Here is a 25836-nt window from a genome sequence, read left to right as displayed (position 1 = left end):
TGACACAAATAACTATTATCTAACTCGTGAAAGCTCCGTTAGGTCACTTTACATTTGACATTAGACCAGTAATAGTGACCCTTCCCGTTTAAAGTCAGTAATTCCCTTATTCAAAACTCCTCCCCTTTTCCCCCTATAAAGCGTTACAAATCTGTTTTAGTAAAAAAAAAACTTTGTGAGGAAAAGACTCGCAAGATGGAGTGAGAGAGACGGGAAAAATGGCAGATAAAGACAAATAAATGAAGCGTTTATGAAAGAGTAGAAAAATCACATCCTCTTCAAGTTTGGCAGATGTTGACGTTGAAATGCTTATAATTTAATTTGCACTTACCACTATCGTTTTAGTCTCATATTTCATTCCTAAGGCTTTGCAAAAGTTCACCATATTTGGCCTAATCGGCATGAGGCCACTGAACAAGTAGAACAAGAAATACGCCATCACAAGTGTGAACGGTCTCATGGTTTCCTTAACAAGGAATACATGCTTGTACTTCAGGATAATTCTTCTTATCGTGTTAGTCTTCATGTGTTCGCATGGAAGACCAGATAATCGGTCTTCTTTGAGACAGATGACGCACTGATGGATAGCTTCGTTGTATTTGAGCAGTTGATCGAATTCTTCTTTAACGTCTTCAGGTTTGCACCACCCTCGGAGGCGGCAAAGGGAAAAAAGAGCATCTTTTTGTCGTCCCTTGGATAGAAGCCATATTGGAGTCTCGGGGACCTGGAATTTTAATTGATCATTTTAATATTTTTACCGCTAAATGTGCAACTTGTATATAGGTATATAATTAGATGCTTTGAGATGGGACGTAGGTACTTAAGTGTCCGGTCAACTTGAACATGGTCAGGTATTCTTTTCACGGACAGTGAGTCGAGGTTTGCTAGTTGTAGAAGCTAATTTGTTCTAATTTCTTAACTATGTGAAGTGCATCTGAATTATGTCGACTGAATTATTTATCTCTCACAGTACAATTATTTTGTAAAGCGGTAATACTATTTTTTTTGTCGTTAGTAAATCTAAGTCGAGGCAAGCTGACAAGGCTAAGGGATTTGTTAAGTAATCATAATCTTTTGTGATGATGAAATGATCATGTCCTCCATATCATGTCCAACAAAGGCGAACCTTTTGTAAAATGATAATGACTGCAAACAATCGCGCACAAGCGCACCATCGTAACGTATTGTTGCTCCATCCTCGTCGTCCAGTGCCACCATCGTTGATTTTTAAGGCCGCGCTGACATGAGATCCCAACGTTCTGGAGTAGGTACTTTGAAATATTATTTTGAGGAGACTAGGGAGACTTAGAAGCAAGTATGTCACTTTATCGCAAGTGATCACCATTGCATTGCCTATATCAGACACTCAGGACACCAGAGGGACCTAACCAAAGGGAGGGACCAACTTAGAGGGCTAAGATTAATGCTTCTAATTTTAAATTCAATTCACAATTTGTAGGATTATCCTGACAGACATAGAATATACATTTCAGAGAGCAACCACTCTAATGGGTCAAGTAAAAAAGTTTCCATTGAGGTCCTGAAGGCGCCGTCCAATTTGGTTATAGTAGATTGCGATCGGAATGATGCGTGGATTCGGTAAAACTGATACCTACTACTAAATATCTTTTTAAAGTCTTAATTGACAGTTGTGTGATTATGCGATGCAATGCAACTAGAACTAGTTTCATCGTATGATGAAATCGCATTGTAGCATTGCGGGGCGATGGCCAGTTAGAACGGTGTCTTACAGTTTCATAAAAAACAACGGTGGTATACTTTTTTTATGGTATAGGGGGCACTTACAAACAACACGACAAGCATGGTAGCCAGCGGCACTGAGAGCGACACCAAAGCTGCTTGCCGCCACGGCAGCACCGTTCCCAAGAGATAGGCTAGGAACATCCCAGCAGACGTGAAGCTGTTGGTAAGGGTTGTGAGTACCCCGCGCACTGATGAGTCACTGGAACCAGATGGTTATTTCCTGAGACGAATTTCTTAATAGATCGATTTAAGTTTCATTTTGCGGAGGTCCAAATCAATGGACATATACATACACGGCGTAACACGTGGTAACGGATGACCCTAGTAAAAAGATGTAGTTCATATTATAGTTCTTTGTTTAATCAATCGTTAGGTGATTAGGTATCGTAGCTGTAATATCGCAAAATAAATTAACTTAATTTAAAGAACACAGTATTATTCCCTATCATTCGAAATTCACAAAATAGTAAAAAATTATAACAAATATGAGATACGCTACTTAATAAAATGATTTTTACTTTCTACTTATAGTAGAATAACAGCCTAATTAAAAATCAAATCTTTATTTCCTCACCTTACTTCTCCGACGTATGTAATTGACGGGGCTTCCATTATTCCAGTTCCGATGCCAAGCAGAGCATTGGCAACGAACAGGGAAGGCACGTTCCATGCGTAGTACATCAGCAGCCACGCGATTAGGTGCGGTATATTAACCAGAAACAAGGCCTTCTTCCGCCCGAAATAGTCCAGGAGCGGGCCCGAGAATATACTCCCGAGTGGCTGACAGAGAAAGGCCATGCCACCTGAAAATATATAAATTTACTTAGAGTATTGGGTACACGCTTATCAGAAGGGACAGTTGGATTAGCTGAATTGTGATATACCTAATTCTGCAGCGGATCGGCCTTGGCTGTCGCTAGGTTCTAGATCTAGGACCTAGACAAAGAGCCTTGTCCTGACCTAGAGTCTAGGTGGTAGATCGAGGCAAGGTTCTATCGATGTTATCTAAATCTAGATATTTTTGATTTCTAGATACTAACAGCAATTTGCACATTGTAAGTGATTCAACCTTTCATGGCCTCACTGTGCTCAAGATTTATATAACAGGTGTTACATTTATACTTGTGAAACCACAAACTGATAGTTTGATAACAATAACTTGTAAATTGTTATTGGCTATTGTCAATTAACACACTGCCAATACCTAACTAGTAAATTGACTTAATCCAGAAAAAATGTTTCATTCCCATGGAATCAGCTATATAAATGTATGTCAATATTTCAAACCTTTATATGCTCGTTATATCCAATTCGGGTATAATTATGTCATAAAGACTTTTTTATTACACTCGGTTATGCTTGCCTTGGCTAGCATTTCGTAGCACATCATCATTATAATTTAACAACAAAGGTGGACCGCAAGTAAGCCAAACACAAGTAACACAGCAAGTAAACTTATGATAGAGCGGGATATAAACTGTACGTATGTTATTGTTTACTTTTTACTTTTTGTTTTAAAAGACTGCATAAAGATTCAAATGTATATGAGCATTACTTTTAAATTAAGTAGGTACACGAGTAGGTACTGTAGGAACTAGGCTGTATACCGCTGGCAGGTGGTAAAACTGAACACCTGGCAGGCTAGATTGACTTTATTATGTACATATAATGATATTATTTTTATATTGTATGATTCTAGAATTTGATTTTAAAAGACGATAGACAGCAGTATACATGCCGGAGCAACAGATTGCTTCCGACAGCCTGAGCGGCTAGACCGCGGCTTGTAGGTAGATACTCTTAAGAAGCCAGAATATAAACAATACTTTTCCAAAGAAGTGCGGGGTAAAGTCGGGTAAGTACCACGATAGTGCTCCTCACCTCTCACTCATGTCGTCACGTCGTTTGCCTGCTTTTCGAGCAAGATAAAATTTTGCAACTTGTACATGTATATAACAGGCTGGCCTCAGTCCTTATTTCCTCGTTATATTTTAGTTAGCGCGGTTATCGAACCACTGACCTATCCAGGTCACGGACAGTTAGTGCTACAGACAAAGACCCTTATCTTCTTATTTACAAGTCCAACTCTTGAAGAGTTCGCAAAATGTTAAGGGGACACCGAGCTTCTAGCGCTAAACATTGTGCATATGGGGGAAGGTGGATAGGGGGAAGCGTGGGTCAGATCGCGCGCTTTTTAGGCATTTTCTACGTACATAGAAGAAAAAAAATACATACCTATTATAAAAATGTAACGTATTTACGCGATTGAAAACATCTAGGTAGTTTTCTTATGATACAAAAACTCATGACCTGCTGTGCAGTATTTACGCCATACTAAGAGTTTTTTTTTTTTTTATCTTTTAACAAACGACTTTGGTATTTTTTCTATCCAACGCACTACTAATCGTGTTTCTACAGTGTATGATTTATAGAGTAAATCCTTAAATGTCTTACATTACAAAACTAAAGCTTTACTAGTAATGATACAGAGCAGAATTAAATGAATGCAATAAATGTGCTGGAAGCTCGGGGCAACCTTAAACCATTGTGATATAAGATTAAACCTGATTTTTAAAACTAAGTTCTATTCTTGAACTATATAAATGTTCGAATAATTTTGCAACGTACTATAACGTATAGCTGTCGGGATTAACAAAAAAAGAGTGACTCAAGCACCATACAGAGCCTAGAGGCAGAATGCATTGAGTCCGGCATTGTCTGGGACCTCCTTTCCCAGTTATCCATAATGGATTTTTCCCGACTGCCGAAAATTTTAAAAGTAAAAACAAGTAAACAAAAGCAAGGCCCTAGTGTCCATGGCCCTTAAGGCGACTCAACCCCCAAAAAAACTACGTTATTGGTTGGTGTGTCGCCTTCTACGCTACTATTGTTCTCTTAGATTTGGCGTTTATTTGAAGGATCCTGTTTACATGCAGGCATCTTACCTTAGGTACACGCATCAGAAGGTAGTGTTTTGTGAAAGACTTTGAGAAATATCAGCATACATACCAGCAGAAATATCTACGAGTATATAGAGATTCTCGAAGTGGTCGATATCCAATCCACATCGAAAATCGATCGAAATCAATTTCCCTCGGATCGACATACTTAATCGAAAACTCATTTTGGGGTCGACGAGGTCTAAAAATCTAATACAAGTTCTTATTTGAAATTTTCAAGAATACTTAGTTATAAGAGTGACTAATATTTTATTTGAAATTTTTAAGAATAAGTTATGTGTTTTTAAATTGGTAATTTTGTATCAATTTGAAAAAAAAACTAGATAAGTATAGGATTTTTAAAGCAGGTAATTTGCAACGGGGGTCTGAGGTATCAGTTCATTTTGGAAAAGTGGTCTCTTGCAAAATAGTTTGGGAATCCCTGTTCTAAGTATAATAACCTAGCCATATATACGCAATTTTCTTAGTCAAAGTCAAAATATCTTTATTCAATTTAGGCTAAAACAAGCACTTATGAATGTCAAAAAAAATCTACCACCGGTTCGGAAAAACCTCTGTTGAGAAGAATCCGGCAAGAAACTCAACGAGGTGTATTTTTTAAACAGATTTACAATATTATTAAATGATATCTATAGGTACATCACAAGTATTTAACATAACTTTATTTTTAACACAGTAGGTTCGCTATTTGAAGGGATCGCTAATGCGGATCGGAATTATTTCCAAATGTCCATGATATAATCATAAACTTTATAATACGCCTTAGATATTAATGTCTTCTTGAAAATAGATCTGAATTTTGTATCTGTTTCAATTCTTAATATTGTTTGGAATTTTATTATAAAAACGTCTGCAATTTCCCAGAAACGACTTTTCATTTGACTTTTTATAGTCTTAGGTTTCATATTATCTATGTGATTGACCCGAATACCGTTGAACTTCCGTTGAAGCATGAAAGGCACTGACAAGGCTTCGTTACCGGAAGTAAACTGACACCCATGTTGGCACTATGCGTACTAGTGTAACTTAATCTATGGATTGTTATTGTGGTCTAGTCGATTTAAAAATCGATTTTAGTTGCAAGCATTTCTTTACGAACGCATTTTTTTCGACGACCAGATAGCCCGGTGGGTAGAGAACCTGACTAGGAAGCACGAGATCCCGGGTTCGATCCCCGATCGGGACAGATGCCTATTTTTATATGATTAATGAATAATGCGAGTGTTTACTCTTGAGTCTTGGATGTTAAATATGTATTTTTTTTTGTTTCTTCTTTCTGCAATGTGGCGATCTGTATGAACTCAACACAATAAGCCACTTCTTTGTCTTTTCATGTCTCTGTCATCAACTGAGAAATACTCCACTGAGCATCCCTTCAAGTGCTGTCATTGAACCTGCTTGGTAGAGCAGGGACACTGTGCTTCTTCAGTCTGTTGTAGTGCACGCTTTCTGTGCCTTTCAGTTTTGTTGTCAATTGATTTATGTGATTTGATAATCTGGCCTGATACGATTTGCTATATTTTACAATTTTCTGCTTAATTGTGCTGATATTCAAGTCCAAGTGTATTAGCTTGTTGCTTATGTAAAAAGGTATGTTCAGCATTGTCCTCAACGTTTTAATTCTGAAATCTTTGTAGTATTTCAATATTACTGTTGCTCGCCGTTTCCCATAGTTGTATTCCGTAGGTTCAAACGTATATTTAAATAATTATCTATAACGTCGAACGGATTTATATGAAACTTGGCGTACTGATAGACAATGAGATTCTGCATTGACGCACAAGATAGGTACTTGATATCCCGGTAATATGCGTTCCCGTGGGATAATATACTCAGCGGCACAAAATTTTACCCACTCTACATACAATATTACCTAAATAACACTGCATACATTTGAGGGCCAGATTTTTTACCGCTGAGTATATTTCAAGTTTAAACGAGAATAGAGGGCGCTGTCCAAGAACGGTGACGTACCGTCTCGGCTCTCAAGATCACGTATTAACTTCGTTTGCAATCAATAGATGGATTTTTACGAGCGAAAGTTGTCCTTTCAAATTGTTACCGAAATCTTTTTTCAAGCCAAACTCTAACTTTTAAGTCATTTATTTATTGCATTACCATAGTAACAAGAATCGTGTAAGCACTCTTGTGCTATTACTTATTCAGTGGTGTAAGTACACGGTTGTCGTTGTATATGTCAAAAAATTGCACGGGCGAAGCCACGGGTTAAGGCTAGTTTATCTATATAACATATATATAAATAAGTATGTTTATATCCGTTGCCTAGTACCCATAGTAACTACAAGCTATGCTTAGTTTGGGACTAGGTCAATTAGGTCCCTTGATATTTCATCATCATTATCCCCAGTCTGTTTACGTCCCACTGCTGAGCACAGGCCTCCTCTCAGCATGAGAGGGCTTAGGCTGGAGTTCCCACGCAAGCCCAGTGCGGCCTATGATATTTATTTATTTTAGAACAAAGGAATAAGGGTGTGGGGAGAGGCTACAATGAAGTCCGAAGAATAAACGTCGGAAGTTGGATTTAATTATGCGTCCGAGTTGAAAACTTCGCTGGCTCGTTGCATGATGTTGGAGTAATATATTTGCTCACTAGATGGCGCTAGGAGTCGCTTCTCAAGGGGGGACAATAAATCACGTGACCATTTATTACTTACTCGGCTATTAAGTATCCTATCATCCCACTAATATTACAAATGCGAACGTTTGCAAGTCTGTTTGTTTGTCACCTTATCACGTCAAACAGCTGAACCAATAGAAATTGAATTCGGTAGGTATATAGATAGTTTGAGTCCCAGGGAGGACATAGGATAGTTTTTATCCCGGAAAATTTCATAGTTGCCGCGGGATAGCGATAAACGAATCCTACGCGGACGGTGTTGCGGGAAACAGCTAGTGTATAAATAAATTATACCGTTACTGGTTCTTACCAAAAGTCAACAGACTAGGCAATAAAATCGAGTCTCCTATCTCACATACCTAATACAATTTCGTTAAAATACAACGCCTACTTTAAATTTATGAGAAAAAATCAACCGCTAACTGGTTTCTTAGTTTCAAGTCTAAACCGGACGTTAGAATTTCAAGGAGAAACAAAAAGTTACACAAATATAAGGAACTGAATTGAGGGTTCCGTCTTTCGAATATTTTCTATCTACAACTTAATTTACCTATCTATTAAATACATTTAAATCTTATTTGATCACCACTCAAAGCGTGTCTATGTAGATGATTTCATTGTTTTATATTATAATAAAACAACTAAACAACTGTACCACCACCACCATGCGACCATTCAGGTGAAGGTTCTATGTTTTTTTAAACTAGATAATTAAATAAGGACGAACTGACACGCCTATGCATTTAGAAGACTTATCTCCATTGTTTTATCAAAAAAACATAACGGTGTTTCGGTTAGCAATTGAACTCCAAACCTGCTAATAATACCAAGAGCCTTGAGATCGATGAAATGCGCGTGTATCACTAAAGATAGTTTTTATGCGGACATCTCATTTGCAATGCTAAGTATGTGAGTGAATCAACAAATTTATTTGAAATAGGTTTTCTTCCTTAGAAATTACCGGTGCAGTACAATGAAATAAAATAAATCACAAAATAACATAAGGTGATCATAAAAAGATCTCTATCGAAAGTGGCAATAAAACCTTGATTTTGTTGAAATAAGACGTCATTCGTTCAATTTATACACAAATAGATTCTAAATAATGCAGATAAAAACTCAATGACTATAATAAAGATAACATTTGCAAAAGTTTATTACCTACTGAAGATGAACAACACCAAAAAATAAAAATACTTGGATAAAAACAAGTTAAGCTATTTTAGCACTACTTCTAAACGATACCTAAGTAGTTATGTTTCCTATCTTGCAGTATCGCAAAACTGACAATGATATAACATCGAAATAGTGCTAGCGGGACGCCAAAAAAAGCTACACATGGTGTTAAAGGCATGAAAATCGGAACGATTGATCTTTAGGCCATACTAATCAATTTGACCTGTAGCCCGAAAAAAAAAACAAAAAAGGAGAGGAGTTGACGTCATCTCTTTTTTTGTAGGAAAAAAAAAATTTTTTTTTTGTTCTGAAGCTTATCGTGTGTGGTAACTTAATGAAAGGGCTTACTAAGCCTATTCTAAAAATATATCACATCATTATATTTCAGTCACTTTTTTTAATTAAATTAAAAATCATTTTCAAAACATACCAAGTTTTGGCTCCTCCAGATATGATACGGTGAAATCATTATTTGTAAAATATACCTAAAATGATATTTTAATAGCCTTCTATCCAACCCCAAGAAAGCAATTTTGAAAATATTTACATTTAGCGCGTGAGTGACTGAGTGCGCCGCCGGCCGCCGAGCGAGCAAGAAAGGGAAGCAGGGAAGGGGGCAGGCAGAGGAGGCGGAGTACATGCATGCTCACGACAAACATTTGAATCAAAAGTAAACCAATAATATTATTTGCTAATAATGAGCAAATGACTTTTTATAGCTGTTTCAACTAATTGTGATTTTATCACATTTTGTAATATTAAAAAATAATAAAAAATACCAAATGTAAATATTTTCAAAATTGATTTATTGAAGTTGGATATGAGGCTATATCATAATTATCATTCAATTTCATCATCTAGGCATATAATTGTGCATAAATTCTATTCCGTTTCCGGTTACCGTGTCAAGTCAGTTGGTTTTGTTGATAATTAATGGAGTTATTTTGTATTTTAGTTTAAATATCTACGGATTCTTATTGCAAAAATACTAAAACACTTATAACTTATAAGAATGTGTAACTAGGATTAATTTGATACTAGAAGTTTTAGCTTCTTTTTTATGCGTATCATGATCTTCAACTGGACAAACGCAATTTCATGCAATCATGCGTTAACCAAACGTAAATTTTAATTTTACTAAGTCCACTACCTAACCTACTTCATTTATGTTGTAGAGTATTAATAGCAGTTGACTTCAATATCTTACCAAACCACGAGGCCTGTTTCTCGTTGATGGAGAGTCCATCCTTGGCGTCCAGGACCTCGGGCAGGACCATTGTCACGAAGCTAATGGACATGCCCAGACCAACCAGGAGCAGGTCTAGCGCCAAGCATGCTAGCACCTGAAAAAAATAGGTTAAATTGTTCATAATATTCATATAAAAACCGGCCAAGTGCGAGTCGGGCGAACGAAGGGTTCCGTACCATTATCTAAGTATACAACATTAGACATTGGCAAAAAAATGAAGTTTGTTGTATGGGAGCCCCCTTTAGACATTTATTTTATTTTAATTTTATAATATTTAAATATATATAATATTTATATAATAATAATTTAAATATTAGTTATATTAACTAAAGATTCTGTGAATATTTCAAGCGTCTACCTGTTGCCGCTATTAATATCAAGCAAAAAACGGCAAAAAAAACACGTTAGTTGTATGGGAGCCCCCCTTAAATATTTATTTTATTCTGTTTTTAGTATTTGTTGCTATAGCGGCTATACTAATACATAATCTGTGAAAATTTCTTGTGTCTAGCTATAACGACTCAAGAGCCCTGTGAAAGACGGACGGGCAGACAGACAGACAGACAGCGGAGTCTCAGTAATAGGGTTCAGTTGGCACCCTTTGGGTACGGAACCCTAAAAAGTATTTTTAAATTATGATGGTTTTTTTTCAATACTTTATTCAGACAGGAGTTACTTATTTATAAATATCAATGAACAATTACTTTGCTCACCCGCGACATTAGGTACATGCTTGGCGTGGTCCTGGGTGAGAAAAGTACTTAAATTGTTTATAGGATGACCTATACTTTGATAGTTCGGTTTTTTTTAACAGATGGTTGGGTACTATTAGGTAGGTACTAAATATTCATGTAAAGGTTTTCTATAATTCTTTTTGATTCTAAATGACTGTAGTTTCGCATCAAAATGTACATATTGATTATAGTCAACTACAGTTAAAATAACCTATAGGTATTATAAGGTTTTTTAAACGGTTGTTCAGTTAATCTAATCCAATCATGTTCTGAAATATTCCGGTTTAATTTTAAAACGTCTTATGCCAGTCTTATGAAGTCAGTAGCGTTAAGCTCCACCGTGATACAATTTAGACAAACACCACTTATAATCATAAGTTGAACCGTATTAATATAATAAGTAGTTTCTATAAGTTTTACTGTGGTAAGAATCGCATGCTGATTTTAAGTACACTGACAAACGTCTCTCTGGTTTTGACTTTTTTAAAAGCTTTTATTTAACTTGCAATGTATAATTTTTAATGTATTCAAATTTAACGCAACGGAACGGAAGTTTAGGAATAAGTTGTACAGCAGAAAAGTTTTTTTGTTAAAAATTTCATTTTTAATATAACCTTTTTTTGCTGACTGTACTTTTTGTGACTGTATTTGCATTGTCATACTACATTACCGTACCAAATTTCAAGTCGATGTCATAAACCGTTGAGGAGTTCCGTCCTGCAGAGACGATCCTGCCTGGACCACCAGGATGTCACTGCCAGATTATTGCATTGTCACCAGTTTTACATAAGCATGTCAAATTTCAAGTCAATCCGACCACTGGAAGTGGGTCAAATTCAACTTGCAAAATTTGACACCCACATACATACATACTCGTATTATATATATAGTTACATACAATGCAAGTTAAATAAAAGCTTGTAATATAAAGGTATCCGTGGCACGCTTAGTTATGTAGTGACCAGTATAAGTATACTTATTCATTCTATCTGTGGTTCCGCTCATAATGTGCGATATTTAGATGTGAACTTTGCTTTACATTATCATACATAAGCTTTGGAGCGTACAATTTATAAACTAATGTGTAGAGTTACGTTATTTATAATAATGGGACGAGTTCGTAGAAAAATGTCTATATGTTTTAAAGTAAATATGTCAAACTAGTTTTGGTAAAAAATATTTACTGACAAAAATATACGTGAATGTTTGTTTTTAATAACATGCTTTGACATCGTATTATAAAATACATTGGGCCTATTTAAATGGTAACATTTTGTAACTTAACTTTATTCATAGATTTTAAAGACCATCATTTTGTTATTTAATCTCGAAATAAATACTTAATCTACAGACTCGATACAATGATCATGAATCGATTTATAAAATCAGTCGTTTGTATATCTCATGTTCTAACCGTCCGTGGTGTTATATTACGCTTAAACTTTTTGTATAGTTTTAGTCAAGGTTGTACGTAGGTTATAAAACACGGAAACCGTGCATCGCAATGCTACGTTTTTTGTGAACCCAAGAGCTCTGATAAAACTAAACTTTCTATTCATCACAGACACGGCACATCAACAGTAAAATGGTTTTTTTATTACACACATCAATCACACAATTTGAATGCTTCAAACAAGAGAACGTCATGGCATTAGAGGTCGTTTTCATAAAACCAACGCGATGAGTATACTTGGGACCGGTTCGTCTAAAAAATTTAAGATCAAGGACTTCTCAACCCAATTACGGACATTAATTTCAAGTTACAAATACATAAACTAATGATTTAATAAAGGTAACACAAACAAGCCTTCGCCGTGACATGTTTGTAAATAATTGGAGCAACTGGGACGACATGGACTTTCATGTGTAAGGAGCGCCGGCCGTATGTTCCGTCATGGCACCATCAATGACTTAGTACGTCGGTCGCTTGCCACTGCTTCAGTACCTTCGGCTTTAGAGCCAGCCGGCATGGCAAGGGACGATGGCAAGCGTCCAGACGGGGTCACCCTGGTGCCATGGAAGCTCGGTAGGGCCCTGGTGTGGGACGCGACATGCGTTGATACTTTCGCTCTGTCCCACATCCTGGCAACTAGCTCACAAGCCGGCGCTGCGGCTGATCAGGCTCAAATACTCAAGCGTCGAAAGTACTCCTCCTTATTAAAGGATTACGAGTTTGCGGCGCTTGCTGTTGAGACCTTAGGACCCTGGTCAGCCGACATGAAGTTTTTTATAAAGGCCCTGTCGTCCCGGTTGGTCGACGCTTCTGGGGACCCAAGATCTGGCGCGTACTTATCCCAGCGGATCTCACTTGCGGTCTAAAGGGGTAATGCGGCCAGCGTCATGGGAACCCTGCCACAGGCAGATCTTTTAGACGGGGTATTCTTTTTATAATTTTCATTGTTACAGTTAGTTAAGCTATCTTAGGTTAGTTCTTTTTTATGAATGTAAACTCATAATTGTACAACTTTAAAAATAAATAATAATTAGTATAAAAAAAATGTGATTAAGTTATTTAATTGTCATCTGGTTTTAAGGACTCTATTCATTACACCGTATCATAACATGAGCGTAATAACAACGTGTCAGGCAAAAATATATTCTTTGTATCGAAAGTATGAGACTATACCCACTAGCACGTTGCGTAATCAACCGTCGCCGTCGCGTTTTATGTATGACACGTTCCTATTACAGTCATGACACGATACAGTGTAGTGGGTAGAGACCTTTAAGGTTCACGGGCAGCAGTCGAAACGAAAACTGATAATCGTGACAACAAAAATATATTAAAAGTATCTCTATTTAGACAGAAATTTAATTCAAAATAACAAACTACCTGAGTTTTACATTAAGTAAATATCAGCTAAGCTAGAGCCAATTAAATATCGATTGTAAAACACGTTCAGCATCGCAATTAGTTTAGTAGTTAAAGCATTGGTATGTAAATAACACTAAGAAGAAACTTTTCAGCCTTTTCTATCATAAAACGAAGGGCCTACGTGACTTAACTTGTGTGACAACAACGTAGCAGGTCATTAAATCTTTTAACCTAATGTTTGATGCATATCAATTATTGAAAATAACGTCTCCATAGTAATTTTAAAGAAAGAAAGAAGAAAAAAATACATTTATTCACAACACAAGACACAAAATAGTATTAAGTACAAATAGACAACACGTAGGAAAGTATGTGTCATTGCGGTTGTGAATCGGACACTGGCTCAGCATAATGCTGAAGCGTTAATAATAAACACCCCAGCGCTGATTTTCAGCCAGCACCGTTGTTTGGTTGGGATTTTTACCACCAACAATAATGATGCCACCCGATCTGTTTATTGCGTGAACGCATATTTAAAAAAAATGCTGCAGGTCAAGTTATAACACGTTGCTGAGCGGATATAAATGCGGAAGAAACGATATTTGCTGTACCAGTCAACGTCAAGAAATCACATATAATGTTTGACTTGACGACACCTCAAACTCCTCACCTCAGAGAGGTACAGTCACCAGCACCAATATCTGACATAACAAGAGTGCATAAATATCAGATACGACTCTATTTCTAGGGCCGGAAGGACGTGTCAGATATTTTTGCACGCTCCGCTGTGGCAGATATTAATGATGGTGACTGTACGAGTATGAGTGGAGAATCAAAGAACGAAACACAAGGAAAATGTTTAGGCCTCTAGGTTGGCAGAACATTTCATTATCTCTGCTACTTCGTAGTATGCATTGATGATCTGATTCCGACTAAGAGTCTTCTACATTTACCTCCTTATCTATCGCCTTCATGGTGGTTGTTGTCCAGATACTTTTGTTATGAAAATTACTTTCTCAGTCCTGGTAATGTCATGGCCACTTGTGTATTTTTTAACTGTATGTACCGCTTTAAATCTACCTATAAATTTTTCTATTACGCAAGACTGCTGGAGCGATCTGTCAATACAGTGCTAAATTGAACGGAATTGATGGAGCATTAACCCCTGGACCTTACATTTCATATATAGGGACGCTTGCTCTGCGTTTAGATAACGAAGGCCAAGTTCCTATAATTCAAGAGGGTCGCCGGGTTCAAAACCGGCTCGCACCTCTGAGTTTTTCGAAATTCATGTGCGGAATTACATTTGAAATTTACCACGAGCTATGCGGTGAAGAAAACATCGTGAGGAAACCTGCACAAACCTGCGAAGCAATTCAATGGTGCGTGTGAAGTTCCCAATCCGCACTGGCCCGCGTGGGAACTATGGCCCAAGCCTCTTGTTCTGAGAGGAGGCCTGTGCCCAGCAGTGGGACGTATATAGGCTGGGATGATGATGATGAATGAAGTTCCTATAATTAAGTTTTGAAGATTATGAGTCTAATCGATGGGAAATGATAACTTGCATGTTGTAATCGATTGAGACATCGGATAAGTATTAATTTACATGCAGTTCGACAACAATAATAGACAATAATTTAAATATTAAAAGGTTAACGAGCACTGTTTCTTATGCATATCTATAAATCTGCAACTGGAGTGCCGAAAACGCCGATGGACGTCTAATTTAGCTTTCCCTTGATGCCGCTGACGCCGATGGGCGTCTGTTCTGCAGAAGCGTCGGCATCGCAGCAAAGTACGTAATTTGGCGCGCGGCAATGATGGGTTAAAGAGCTTTACAGACTGCAATTCAGGATAATAGACATGGGTAATCTCAACTCCGCGTGATCCAAGTGATCCAGCCAAAGTGATCTGACTCACTAGATCCAGCTCCGTGTCGGTACCGAATCCGCTTATTGAATCCGACTCTTTTTTGACTCCGGTTCTTTCGAGCGTTATTAATTTATCTATGGCCGATCCGCCCAGCTCGTTCGGTCGGTCGGTGTCTGTACGGTACTGCGGTGCCCCACCCGCTGACTGAACTGAAGTACAGATTCGTGAGAGAGAGAAAGATTCTTTCGTTAGTCGCAAGTCCGAGTACGAACCGAACCGACCAACCAACATAGATAATAAGATCCAAGTCCAAGATCCGATCCGCAGGGCTACTACGAAACTCCAAAATCGAAGTTTCGGTCGTGCGTCCCTCTGACACTATACTATTTAATACGAGAGCGAGAGGGACGGTACAAACGAACTTCGAGTTCGTAGTAGCCCTGCCGCTCCGATCCGAGCCGAGCGAGAGCGAAAGCAGGCGGACGGAGCGAGTCAGTGTGAGTGAGCGTGACGGCGATCACGAGCGAGGCGAGCCGCTCGATCGTCGGAGTTAGTAACTCCGGAGTCATAAGATTTGAAAGGAGTCATTAAGGGATTCGGATCCGCTTGAGGATCTGACTCTTTTGAATCTTCAGATCCGGATTTACCCACCTCTACAGGATAATGAATAGATTTCTTTTTCCCTAAATGTCAACTGGCATAGGTAATAGATCGCTCGTTTTTGGCTCGAAATTCGAACTTGTGATTTTATTTTCCTTAATATACAAAATGTACACACCCAATATAATATTTTCTCAAGTTTTTCGCAATTTCTAAGGACAAAGAATCTATTGCTTTAAAAATCCACAGAAATATTGCGTTGTTTGGGAGAAACGTGTCAAAATGGTGTTGTAGAGCGCCATCCTGCTCTGTCTCGTTTTTTTTCCCGTTCTGGCGGTTCACTTTTATATTATAGATACGAGAGCGAGAGGGACGGTACGATACCCCCCTGGACCGTTACAGAGGCAGATCTCGACGTGTGTATCCAACAGCGTTGTTGCTCTCCTAACGCGGAACAAAACGAGTTTCGCCAAAGTACCTTCATTTGGTTATCAATTCCTAAGGTAACTTTTGACGGCCGACGTATGGACTTGATTATGGTGTCGAATAAATTACCCGTGTATATATTATACCATAAATCAATTGCAGGCCATAAAACGAGGAATCTTGTTTGGGAATAATTACCCCAAAAATAGGATATATCTACAACTTGTTTCGTATATTAATGATCTCACGATACGCATTTAATTATGAACTAAACAACTTAAAAAGTTGCAAAATCCTAACTACACTAAGAAACGGAATGGGTTTTAATAAAACTTAGCTAAGAACCACCTCGATAAAACTGGCTTTCAATCTGTTAATTTTCGATTGCATGTCATCCATTTGGTGGGAGCTATGATATCACAATCGGATACACAGATATAGGTAGAGTCATTCACGATTACGCGTGCCGTGGTTCTTATTACAATGTTATTAAGGTCTAATTTTGACAAAAGCACGCGTCATTGTGGATGGCACTAGGTATACACACGCATAGCTGTCAAACTTATGTCACCCCTTATTTGCTATAGAACAACGGGTGATTAAAACGTTTTGAAATTAGCTGTTAAATTTTAACGCAAATTCTCTGAAGTTGCGTGTGCGCACTTAGATAATAAAATTAGCTTACCCATTTTATCTGTGATGCCATCCGTGTGTATTCAAAGAACATAAATAGGGATGGTACTATAATTTATCATTCCCGTAAGATTAGTGGAACTACACAGAATAGTGAAAAAGGGGGGACGCGTGAATCTTTAAGTTTTTTTTTAAGGAAAATAGGTATCCTAACCCTGCCGTCGCTTTATGTTTTTGAAATAATCATGTATGTTAGGAAGAACATAATATGTGATTTTCCCACTAACGAAGCTTAAAGTTCCATTTTACAGACTGGCTAAACCAAAAAGTCGTTTCCGGGAAGTTGCATACGTTTTTATAATTAAATTCCAAAAAATATTACATAGGTATGAAACGGATACAAAATTCAGATCTATTGTCAAGAAGACATTAATATCTAAGGCATATTATAAAGTTAATGATTGTATCATGGCGATCCCTTCAAATAGCGAACCTACTGTGTTAAAAATAAAGTTATGTTAAATACTTGTCATGTATAACTAGAAATTTTCTTTATTCAATCCAAATGAATTTATATTATGTATAATAAATATTATACCTAGATATCATTTAATAATATTGTAAATCTGTTTAAAAAATACCTCGTTGAGTTTCTTGCCGGATTCATCTCAACAGAGGCTTTTCCGAACGGGTGGTAGATTTTTTTTACATTCATCATCATCATCATCATCATCATCCCAGCCTATATACGTCCCACTGCTGGACCCTTTTGTGTTCATGCTAAAAGTGTTATTTATTAGAACAAATGATCAGATAAGATAACTCGCTCCGCTCCTTTTTCCTGGAATTCATTTCATCGCGCAGGCGCAGGTGGCTAAGGCGAGTCGAGCGATCCCGACGACCTGAAGTCCCGAAGTTCTCCGACGTTTACCGAATAGTTCCGAGCGCGACGCGACGAGCGCACTTGTTTTCAAGTTGGCGGAATGTTGTCAGCCGCCGTACTCCTAAATACTCGTACGCTAAAAGAATAGCGGGCGGGAACGCGTACTCACGCGTCCAAGCCAAAATCTGTTCCAAAAACCTATTCCAGTAAATACGTCTCACCTCTAAGAGCTATATTTTCAAAAATTGAATTGTAATAATATGATATTATGGCATTTAAAATACTCAAAAAACTGTTTACGGTTTTGTGCTAGTGCTGCACTCTGACGGCAGAAAATTGCATTCTATTGCTGTTGTCCAGTAACTTTAAAAGTGTGCAGAGTAGTTACTTTATTGAGCTAACATAAGTTCCAAACTTAAGCGATACATAATAATACCTTATTGAAGGTGTAGGTTACTTATCTAAAATTTAAAAGCAATTGGACGTAGCTAATTTGTCTTTCACTTTATAGTTGATTGGTCAAACTATTAAGAATTATCAGGAGTAGACACGACAATTTTGTGTCGTTAATTTTGTGGTTTTCTTATTTTGTAATAATGATAACTCAGTATTAGCGCTCATCGATTACTTTAATGAGAACAATCGTAACAATAATAAAATTGAGGTAGGTAAAGATATTAACCTATTATTAATTAATTAAGAATTAAGAACCCTTTTTAGGGTTCCGTAGCCAAAATGGCAAAAACGGAACCCTTATAGTTTCGCCATGTCTGTCTGTCTGCCTGTTCGTCCGCGGTTTTGTTCAAGTACTATCAATGCTAGAAAGCTGTAATTTTGCACGAATATATATGTAAACTATACTTACCGACCAAATGGTACAATATTTTTTTTTTAAAGTATACCTCCCGTAGACGTAAAGTGGGGTTGATTTTTTTTTCTCATCCAACCTTGTAGTGTGGGGTGTTTCGGATAGGTTTTTTAAAACCATTGAGGGTTGCTAAAAGCATTTTTCGATTAAGTGATAGTTTTGCAAAATATTCAACTTAAAAGTGGAAATTTTCATTAAAATAGAGCGTCCCCCCTCTAAAATCAAAACCGGTGGGTGGATAAAATATTAAAAATTCAATATGGTAGTAAGTATATTAAGCTTACAAGGAAAACTATAACGGTTAAGTTTTCTTGAGAATTATTAGTAGTTTAAAAGTAAATAGCAGCCTAAGGTAGGTATACCTAAACTTGGAATATTCCGTACAAAATACGAAATGCTTAGAAAAATATTACTTAATTTTTTCGTAATGGCTGCGGAACCCTATTTCTGGGCGTGTCCAACACGCTCTTGGCCGCTTTTTTATCTCAGGGACGCGTGACAAATGAAATAAAACAAAGGTATTTAGCATTAGATGTGAATTTTACCACGAGCTTTTCGGTTAAGGAAATCATCGTTAGGTTACCTGCATTACCTGCAAAGCAATTCAGTGTGTGTTACAATCCACCCGAAGCCCGCGTAGAAATTATAGCTCGTTCTGAGAGGGGGTCGGTACTCATAATTGGGACGTAGGTATGAAGGCCGGAACGATGAAAATGTGCTTTTGGTATAGTTCAATGGCCTGCTTACTTGGATAGTCATCAAGTATGATTGAAAATTAAATCATTATAAGTAGATCATTGAAATCGTGATGCTATGAAGCTACGAGTACTACTCGTATAATCCTTTAACGCATTAATAACGTAAACGACACAGGTTTATACAAATGGGGTATGAATAGTTACAGTCATTAGCATCTGACACTACAAAGTGTGCATAAATATCTGATTCGACTCTATTTCTAGGGCCGGCCGGTAGGACGTGTCCCATTTAAATAATTAATAAATGAATTTATTTCCAGAACAATACAGGTCCAACTATAAAAAAGGTATATTAGGTACAATAAAATTAAATAAACTAAAACTATAATAAATCTAAAAATGGACCCTGCGGGTTGGTACCAAAGATGCTGGCAGCATTTCCCCGCTGGAGCGCAAGACTGATGCGTTGAGCGAGGAAACTGCCAGCTCTTCGGTCTCCTGTGGTATCTCTGAGTCTCTTTGATAGATTTTTGAAGAGACTCAGAGCGCCAGGGCCCCACGGACCAAGGGTCTCGACGCCGAAAGGCACAAAATCATATTCGGCAGCGAGACCACTGTATTTTCCTGCTTTGGCAGTTTCCGCCATTTCTGCTGCTGCTGCTGCACTTATTGATGTTCGGTGGAGATGAGACGGGGCCAGTGTGTCAACACAAGTTGCATCCCACACTAGCACACGTCCCATACTCCACGGAATCAGCGACATTCCGCCCGGTCTCTTGCCGTCATTTCTAGATATGCCTGTTGGCTCTAAAATAGCCGGCACATTGACCGTAGCAAGAGACCGACGGATAATATCATTAAGGGCAGCATATCTTGAGAAACGACCCGCACTTCTCTGGCAGGAAAGACCGTGATGCCCAAGCCGGTCCACGTCGTTTCCGCATGTACACCGATGTGGGGCGCAGACCGGGACCCCGAGGCGTAGGCATACCGACAGTCGCAGGGTATTGGGTTCTAGGAAGGTGCCCATGTTTCGGGAGGGGAGCGCGTGGAGCCAGTAACTAGCTTCTCTCGTGCCTGCAGCTAATAATCTGGCTCGTCCAGCAGTGCAGGATTCGCGGAGTAGAGATTCTTGGGACAATTTAGATATAGTGTCGTCCCAGCTCCGTTGCGATTTTGGATTTTCCGGAAAATTTTGACTGGGGCAAGCAATTGACCAAGCGTTTTTGGTGTCTTCCAAGTCCGAGATCTCATAGTTTGTGCGTAGGATTTTTTAAATAATTATATTTTTGTTCTTAGTTGTAGCAAGTTCTGTGAATGATTGACTTACCTGCGAGAACACGACCTGAGCTCGGCTCACCGGCTTTTATCTTCGCGTAGCTGCGTCTGTGTCATCTGCCTATCCAATGTCCACGAGACTAGACACGTCGCACAAATCAGTCTTAAGCACTTAGCCGCACTGTTTAACAAACTTATTTCATTCTCTAGCACTTTAAACAATGCCTCTTTATTGCACACTCAATGAGTTTATCGAAGAATTATGTCAAAGTAGGCTATAATTAATGTTGTAACATAACAATGTTAAGGCGACTATGTCCGCTAAACTTTAAAATAAAATACTTCAATTTTACCATTTATCATTAATTACCTGATAATATATAGAAATTGGTATTAAGCATCATTTTACATTTCAAAAAATGGCTAGAAGCATAACACAATAATTTTCGATGGTAATGGCAAAATAGAAATACTATATACGTTTGATTTAAACTGTCCCAGTGTCGGTTGTTTTCGGTAAATCAGTTGAAATAGTTTTAAAACTCTTAAAGTTAATAAATAAGATTTCAGCTGTTGTGTTGTGTTTGGGTAGGTATGTTGAAATAGAAACGAATTAAAGTATTCGAGGTGGAACCGGTCATAACGCCCTCAGTTTACTTAGCATTATTCCAGTTCCGTTTGAAGGGCTACATTGTATTGACGAGGTATTTTTAGCGTGATATGATTCTAATGATTCCATTAGAAGCCTACTGACCAATAGAAGAGGCGCTGACAAAATCACTGGAGCTAGAGGCATGTTCGTTGAGAGTCATGGAGATGTAGTAGAAAGGTATTTTCTGAAATTATCGCAGGGTAGAGACCTGACCAATTTTTATTCTTCCATGGGAGGCCACCAGATCAAGCTATACTATAGTGAGCGGCAAAAAATCTGGCCCTCAAAATAAGTCCCCTCGGGCATAATTCCGAAATGCTCATTTTGTTGTCCGAGAAAACTGTCAACGTTTGGCTTCTTGCAAACTCGAATATCCTCTCTTAAATCTCTTTAAATAGATACAAAGCGCTTAAACCCCACTGACTAAAGACAGTAATCAAATGCAGCAATTTTTATGTAACCTTAAAATAATTAAATCATCACTAATGAGTTAAGTAAATAATAAAATTTGACCTGATCCTATTTTGTATGCATAAATTATTCCAAAACAACATTTAGATGAAAAATGCCTCGTGTGATAAAATTGATACATTGTAACCAATATCAGAAAGATACGACCAAATACATATAGGAGAATAGAATTTATTATAATGTAATAAATAATATGATAATATGATGAATAATATGATATAATTCATTCATTCATTTTCATTCATTTCTAGATGTATATTTAAAAAAAAACCGGCCAAGAGCGTGTCGGACACACCCAAAATAGGGTTCCGTAGCCATTACGATAAAATTAAGTAATATTTTTCTAAGGATTTCGTATTTTATACGGAATCGTCCAAGTTTAGGTATATTTTATACCTTAGGCTGCTATTTATTCATAAACTACTAATAATTCTCAAGCAAACTTAGCCGTTATAGTTTTCCTTGAAAGTTTGATATACTTACTACCATCCTGAATTTTGACCTTTTCCACCCACTGGTTTAGATTTTAGAGGGGGGAACGCTCGATTTTAATGAAAATTTGCACTTTAAAGTTAGATATCTCGCAAACAAAACACTGAATCGAAAAATTGTCTTAGCAAACCCCTAATAATTTTAAAAGACCTATCCAACGATACTCCACACGATAGGGTTGAATGAGAAAAAAAAATCACCCCCACTTTACGTCTATGGGAGGTACCATAATTTTTTTTTTGCATTTTTAATTGTACCATTTTGTCGGCATAGTTTACTTATATATCCGTGCAAAATTACAGCTTTCTAGCATTGATAGTCCGTGAGCAAAACGCCGGGACGGAAGACACAGACAGACAGACATGGCGAAACTATAAGGGTTCCGTTTTTGCCATTTTGGCTCCGGAACCCTAAAAAGGACAACTATAAATATTTTTTTTTAATATTTATAAATATTTGTTTACCTATGCAACAGAGGGCACCTTAACTGCAGGTTATTCAGTATGGGATTAGACAATCTAAATGCAATGTAAACATTTTTGTAGGTCTTGTTTTTCTACACGTCATTAAAGGTATTAAATAATCTAGGCAATGCAAATTGTTAGCTGTTTTTCAGCCCATTGTTGTTATTAGTAAGAAAAGTGACTCCATGTGGAGTCACTGGCATAATATATGAGGGGGAATTTACGAAGTTTACAATGAGTTCAACGAACTGCAGTCACTTTGACAGTGACTTACAGTTTCGTTCTCGTACCATAAACGTTACACTTTGAAAAAGAGAAATTAGGCGTTATATATTTACTTTATCTTGTACCTATACACAATAGATGTTTAAAAATTATTCCGAAATATCTCAGCAGATAGTTGGATTAGTTTCCCCTGGATAGGTACCCCTGTATAGAACTTTAAGGTTTTTTGTATCGTAAATACTCGTATGTATGTTTGAATGAATGAAAACCGGCCAAGAACGTGTCGGACACGCCCGAAATAGGGTTCCTTAGCAATTACGAAAACATTAAGTAATATTTTTCGAAGGGTTTCGTATTTTATACGGAATCTTCCAAGTTTAGGTATATTTTATACCTTAGGCTGCTATTTACTCTTAAACTACTTATAATTCTCGAGCAAACTTAGCCGTTATAGTTTTCCACCCACCGGTTTAGATTTTAGAGGGGGGGAGGACGCTCGATTTAAAAAAAATAAATTCGCACTTTAAAGTTGAATTTTTCGCAAACAAATCACTGAATCTAAAAATTGTCGTAGCAAACCCCTAATGATTTTAAAAGACCTATCCAACGATACTCCACACTATAGGGTTGAGAGAAAAAAAAATCACCTCCACTTTACGTCTATGGAACCTAAAAAAAATTTTTTTTAATTTTTATTGTACCATTTTGTCGGCATAGTTTACATATATATCTGTGCAAAATTACAGCTTTCTAGCATTGATAGTCCCTGAGCAAAGCCACGGACGGACGGACAGACAGACAGACATGGCGAAACTAAGTATAATGGTTCCGTTTATGCCACTTTGGCTCCGGAACCCTGAAAATGAATGAAAAATAAATTGATTTGGCATTCTTTCACAGAGTTTTTGTACATAGCCCAGCAAAACTCATTTGTTCGATCGCGATGAAATTTGTTTCAAAGAAAGTTTAAAACCCTGGGAAGGACAAAGGATAGTTTCCCCGGAAAATTGCAAAGTTCCTCCGGGATAACGATAAACGAATTCTTCGCAGACAAAGTCAGAGGCAATTGATATTTGAGGTAGTTTGAGTCCCTGAGAAACGGCACAGGATAGTTTAGAGTTTAGACAATCGGTCATCTTTAAATCTAGGGCAAGTTTGTTTGTTTTTTTTTTATTATTTAATTTTTAACAATTACACAGTGTATACATGAACACAATAAGAATTTATAACGAGTTGAGTAATTGGTCTTTAAAAGTAGTAGCTAATATTAAAAAAAGTCGAATTTAATTTAGAGGCGCGCTACTTTATTGCTATTATAAATACAAACTGTCCCATTAACGAAATATATATATACGATCAAATCATGTTATTAGTAAATGAGCTTTGGTCAAAGTGTCATTATTAAAGAATGAGTTGATTTATATCATTATCAAACGCTACAGTCTAAATGATTTTTAATGAATTCTTGTTCAAATCTTTTTTTAATTGATTAGTTAAACGCAGTAACACAATTTAATTTGTAAAAAAATACTACATCACAATAAAACTTTTTTCACTTCTCACTATAGTCTCTACATATCGGGATTTAAGCTCCTTTTTACTCTCTAGGGAAAAGTTTTTTTTTAACTTACGTTGGAAACCCCTAAACAGCCAACACGGTGTTTGTGAATGGCGGATTTTTAGGGCGTGGAAATAACCTCAAAATGACAACTGTGCAAAAATATAAAAAAAATACAGGATTTAATTTCGTGAAACAATTAATGATTACTAATAATTATTATCAATCTATTCAATTATATTAAGGATTAATTCATTGTATTATGCATAGTCCAATTAGTTTTAAAATAGTTTTCAATTTTGAAACTGTTGGCTAAATATGCAAGCTTTTAAAGCGTCACTTCATAAACAATAAAAGAAAAGATTTTTTTATATTTTATTTTGAACAGATAGCCTGTCCATAGTCGAGCGTACGTTTTTAAAAATTAATATTGCAATTTTGAACAGAAAATTGTTTTTTTCCTCGCATTCAAAGTGAAAAGTAGTGTTAAATGCGAGACTAAATAACCATAATGCCACTCGAACTATAGTCACCCTCGCTCTGATCGGGTGGCTAAACGTCTCGTATAATATAATTATGACTTGTTTTAGTCCCTTGTTGAACAATCTACTATTGTGTTCTGATGATATAGGTATCACCATGCTTAAAATTTGTTTTATTAATTACAATCACAAATCAATTCATAAAATTACCCGGAAAAGTTTTTCCGAACATAAGTCTTGTCACTGTGTTTTTACCAATAGCTTCTAGAAATTGTGTGTTTTGGCAAATAAGTATTTTTAGTTTGATAAGTTTCGCTCGAGGGATCAAAGAATGTACATACGTAATTCTTGATATTACCCCAGTCACCTAACACCTTCGCTCTAAGTAAGATCAACAATAATTCAAATAAGCAATTTTTTGCATTAAGAGTCGCAAGTACGCTCGCCGCTGATCGCATTTTCATACAAAAGTAGTTTCGTTCTAATTTACAAATAACACACTGAAACAAAATAAAACTTTGCGACTATAATGGGAGCAGCTATTTTGATGCTTATAATTAGTTTTCGTTCATATTAAATGTAACAATTGTTTTTTTATTTAAAATCACATTAATTTTAAGTTTTGTATGAGAAATGAAAATTTGATATTGTTTTTTTCCGTTACATTTGATTTAACAAACCCTAATTAATCGTATAAGCATCGTAATGGCTGCTCCCACTAAGTTGCAAAGTTGCGTTTTGATCTGTAGTGCTGCGTGTAAATTAGAACGAAACTACGTTTGTATGGGGACGCAAGCGTACTGGGGACTCTAAAAATGAGATCAGGTAATTTGCAAATATATTCTTCAATAATCCACCAAAATTTATCACCGCGACAGTAAAAAAAATAACAGACAGA

At 37.0% G+C, this 25836-nt stretch overlaps 1 protein-coding gene across 7 annotated transcripts in view; it reads right to left on the bottom strand.

Moving 5' to 3' along the window:
- Positions 1 to 25836, bottom strand: part of LOC141439000 (facilitated trehalose transporter Tret1-like) — a 37623-nt gene that overhangs the window by 2544 nt on the left and 9243 nt on the right. For 6 of the 7 annotated variants that reach the window (XM_074103096.1, XM_074103095.1, XM_074103099.1 and 3 more), the window contains 4 exons: positions 9746 to 9881; positions 2339 to 2567; positions 1807 to 1963; positions 332 to 724 (listed from right to left, as the gene is read on the bottom strand). In XM_074103096.1, the coding sequence (XP_073959197.1) occupies positions 332 to 724; positions 1807 to 1963; positions 2339 to 2567; positions 9746 to 9881 (915 nt within the window). Of the gene's footprint in view, positions 1 to 331; positions 725 to 1806; positions 1964 to 2338; positions 2568 to 9745; positions 9882 to 20646; positions 20731 to 25836 lie in introns of those variants that run through there. The other variant, XM_074103098.1, reaches the window with a different exon arrangement.

This window comes from Choristoneura fumiferana, chromosome 20 (genome assembly GCF_025370935.1).
Source record: "Choristoneura fumiferana chromosome 20, NRCan_CFum_1, whole genome shotgun sequence".
Taxonomy (NCBI): Eukaryota; Metazoa; Arthropoda; class Insecta; order Lepidoptera; family Tortricidae; genus Choristoneura; species Choristoneura fumiferana.
This window is presented reverse-complemented; position numbering and strand designations above follow the sequence as displayed.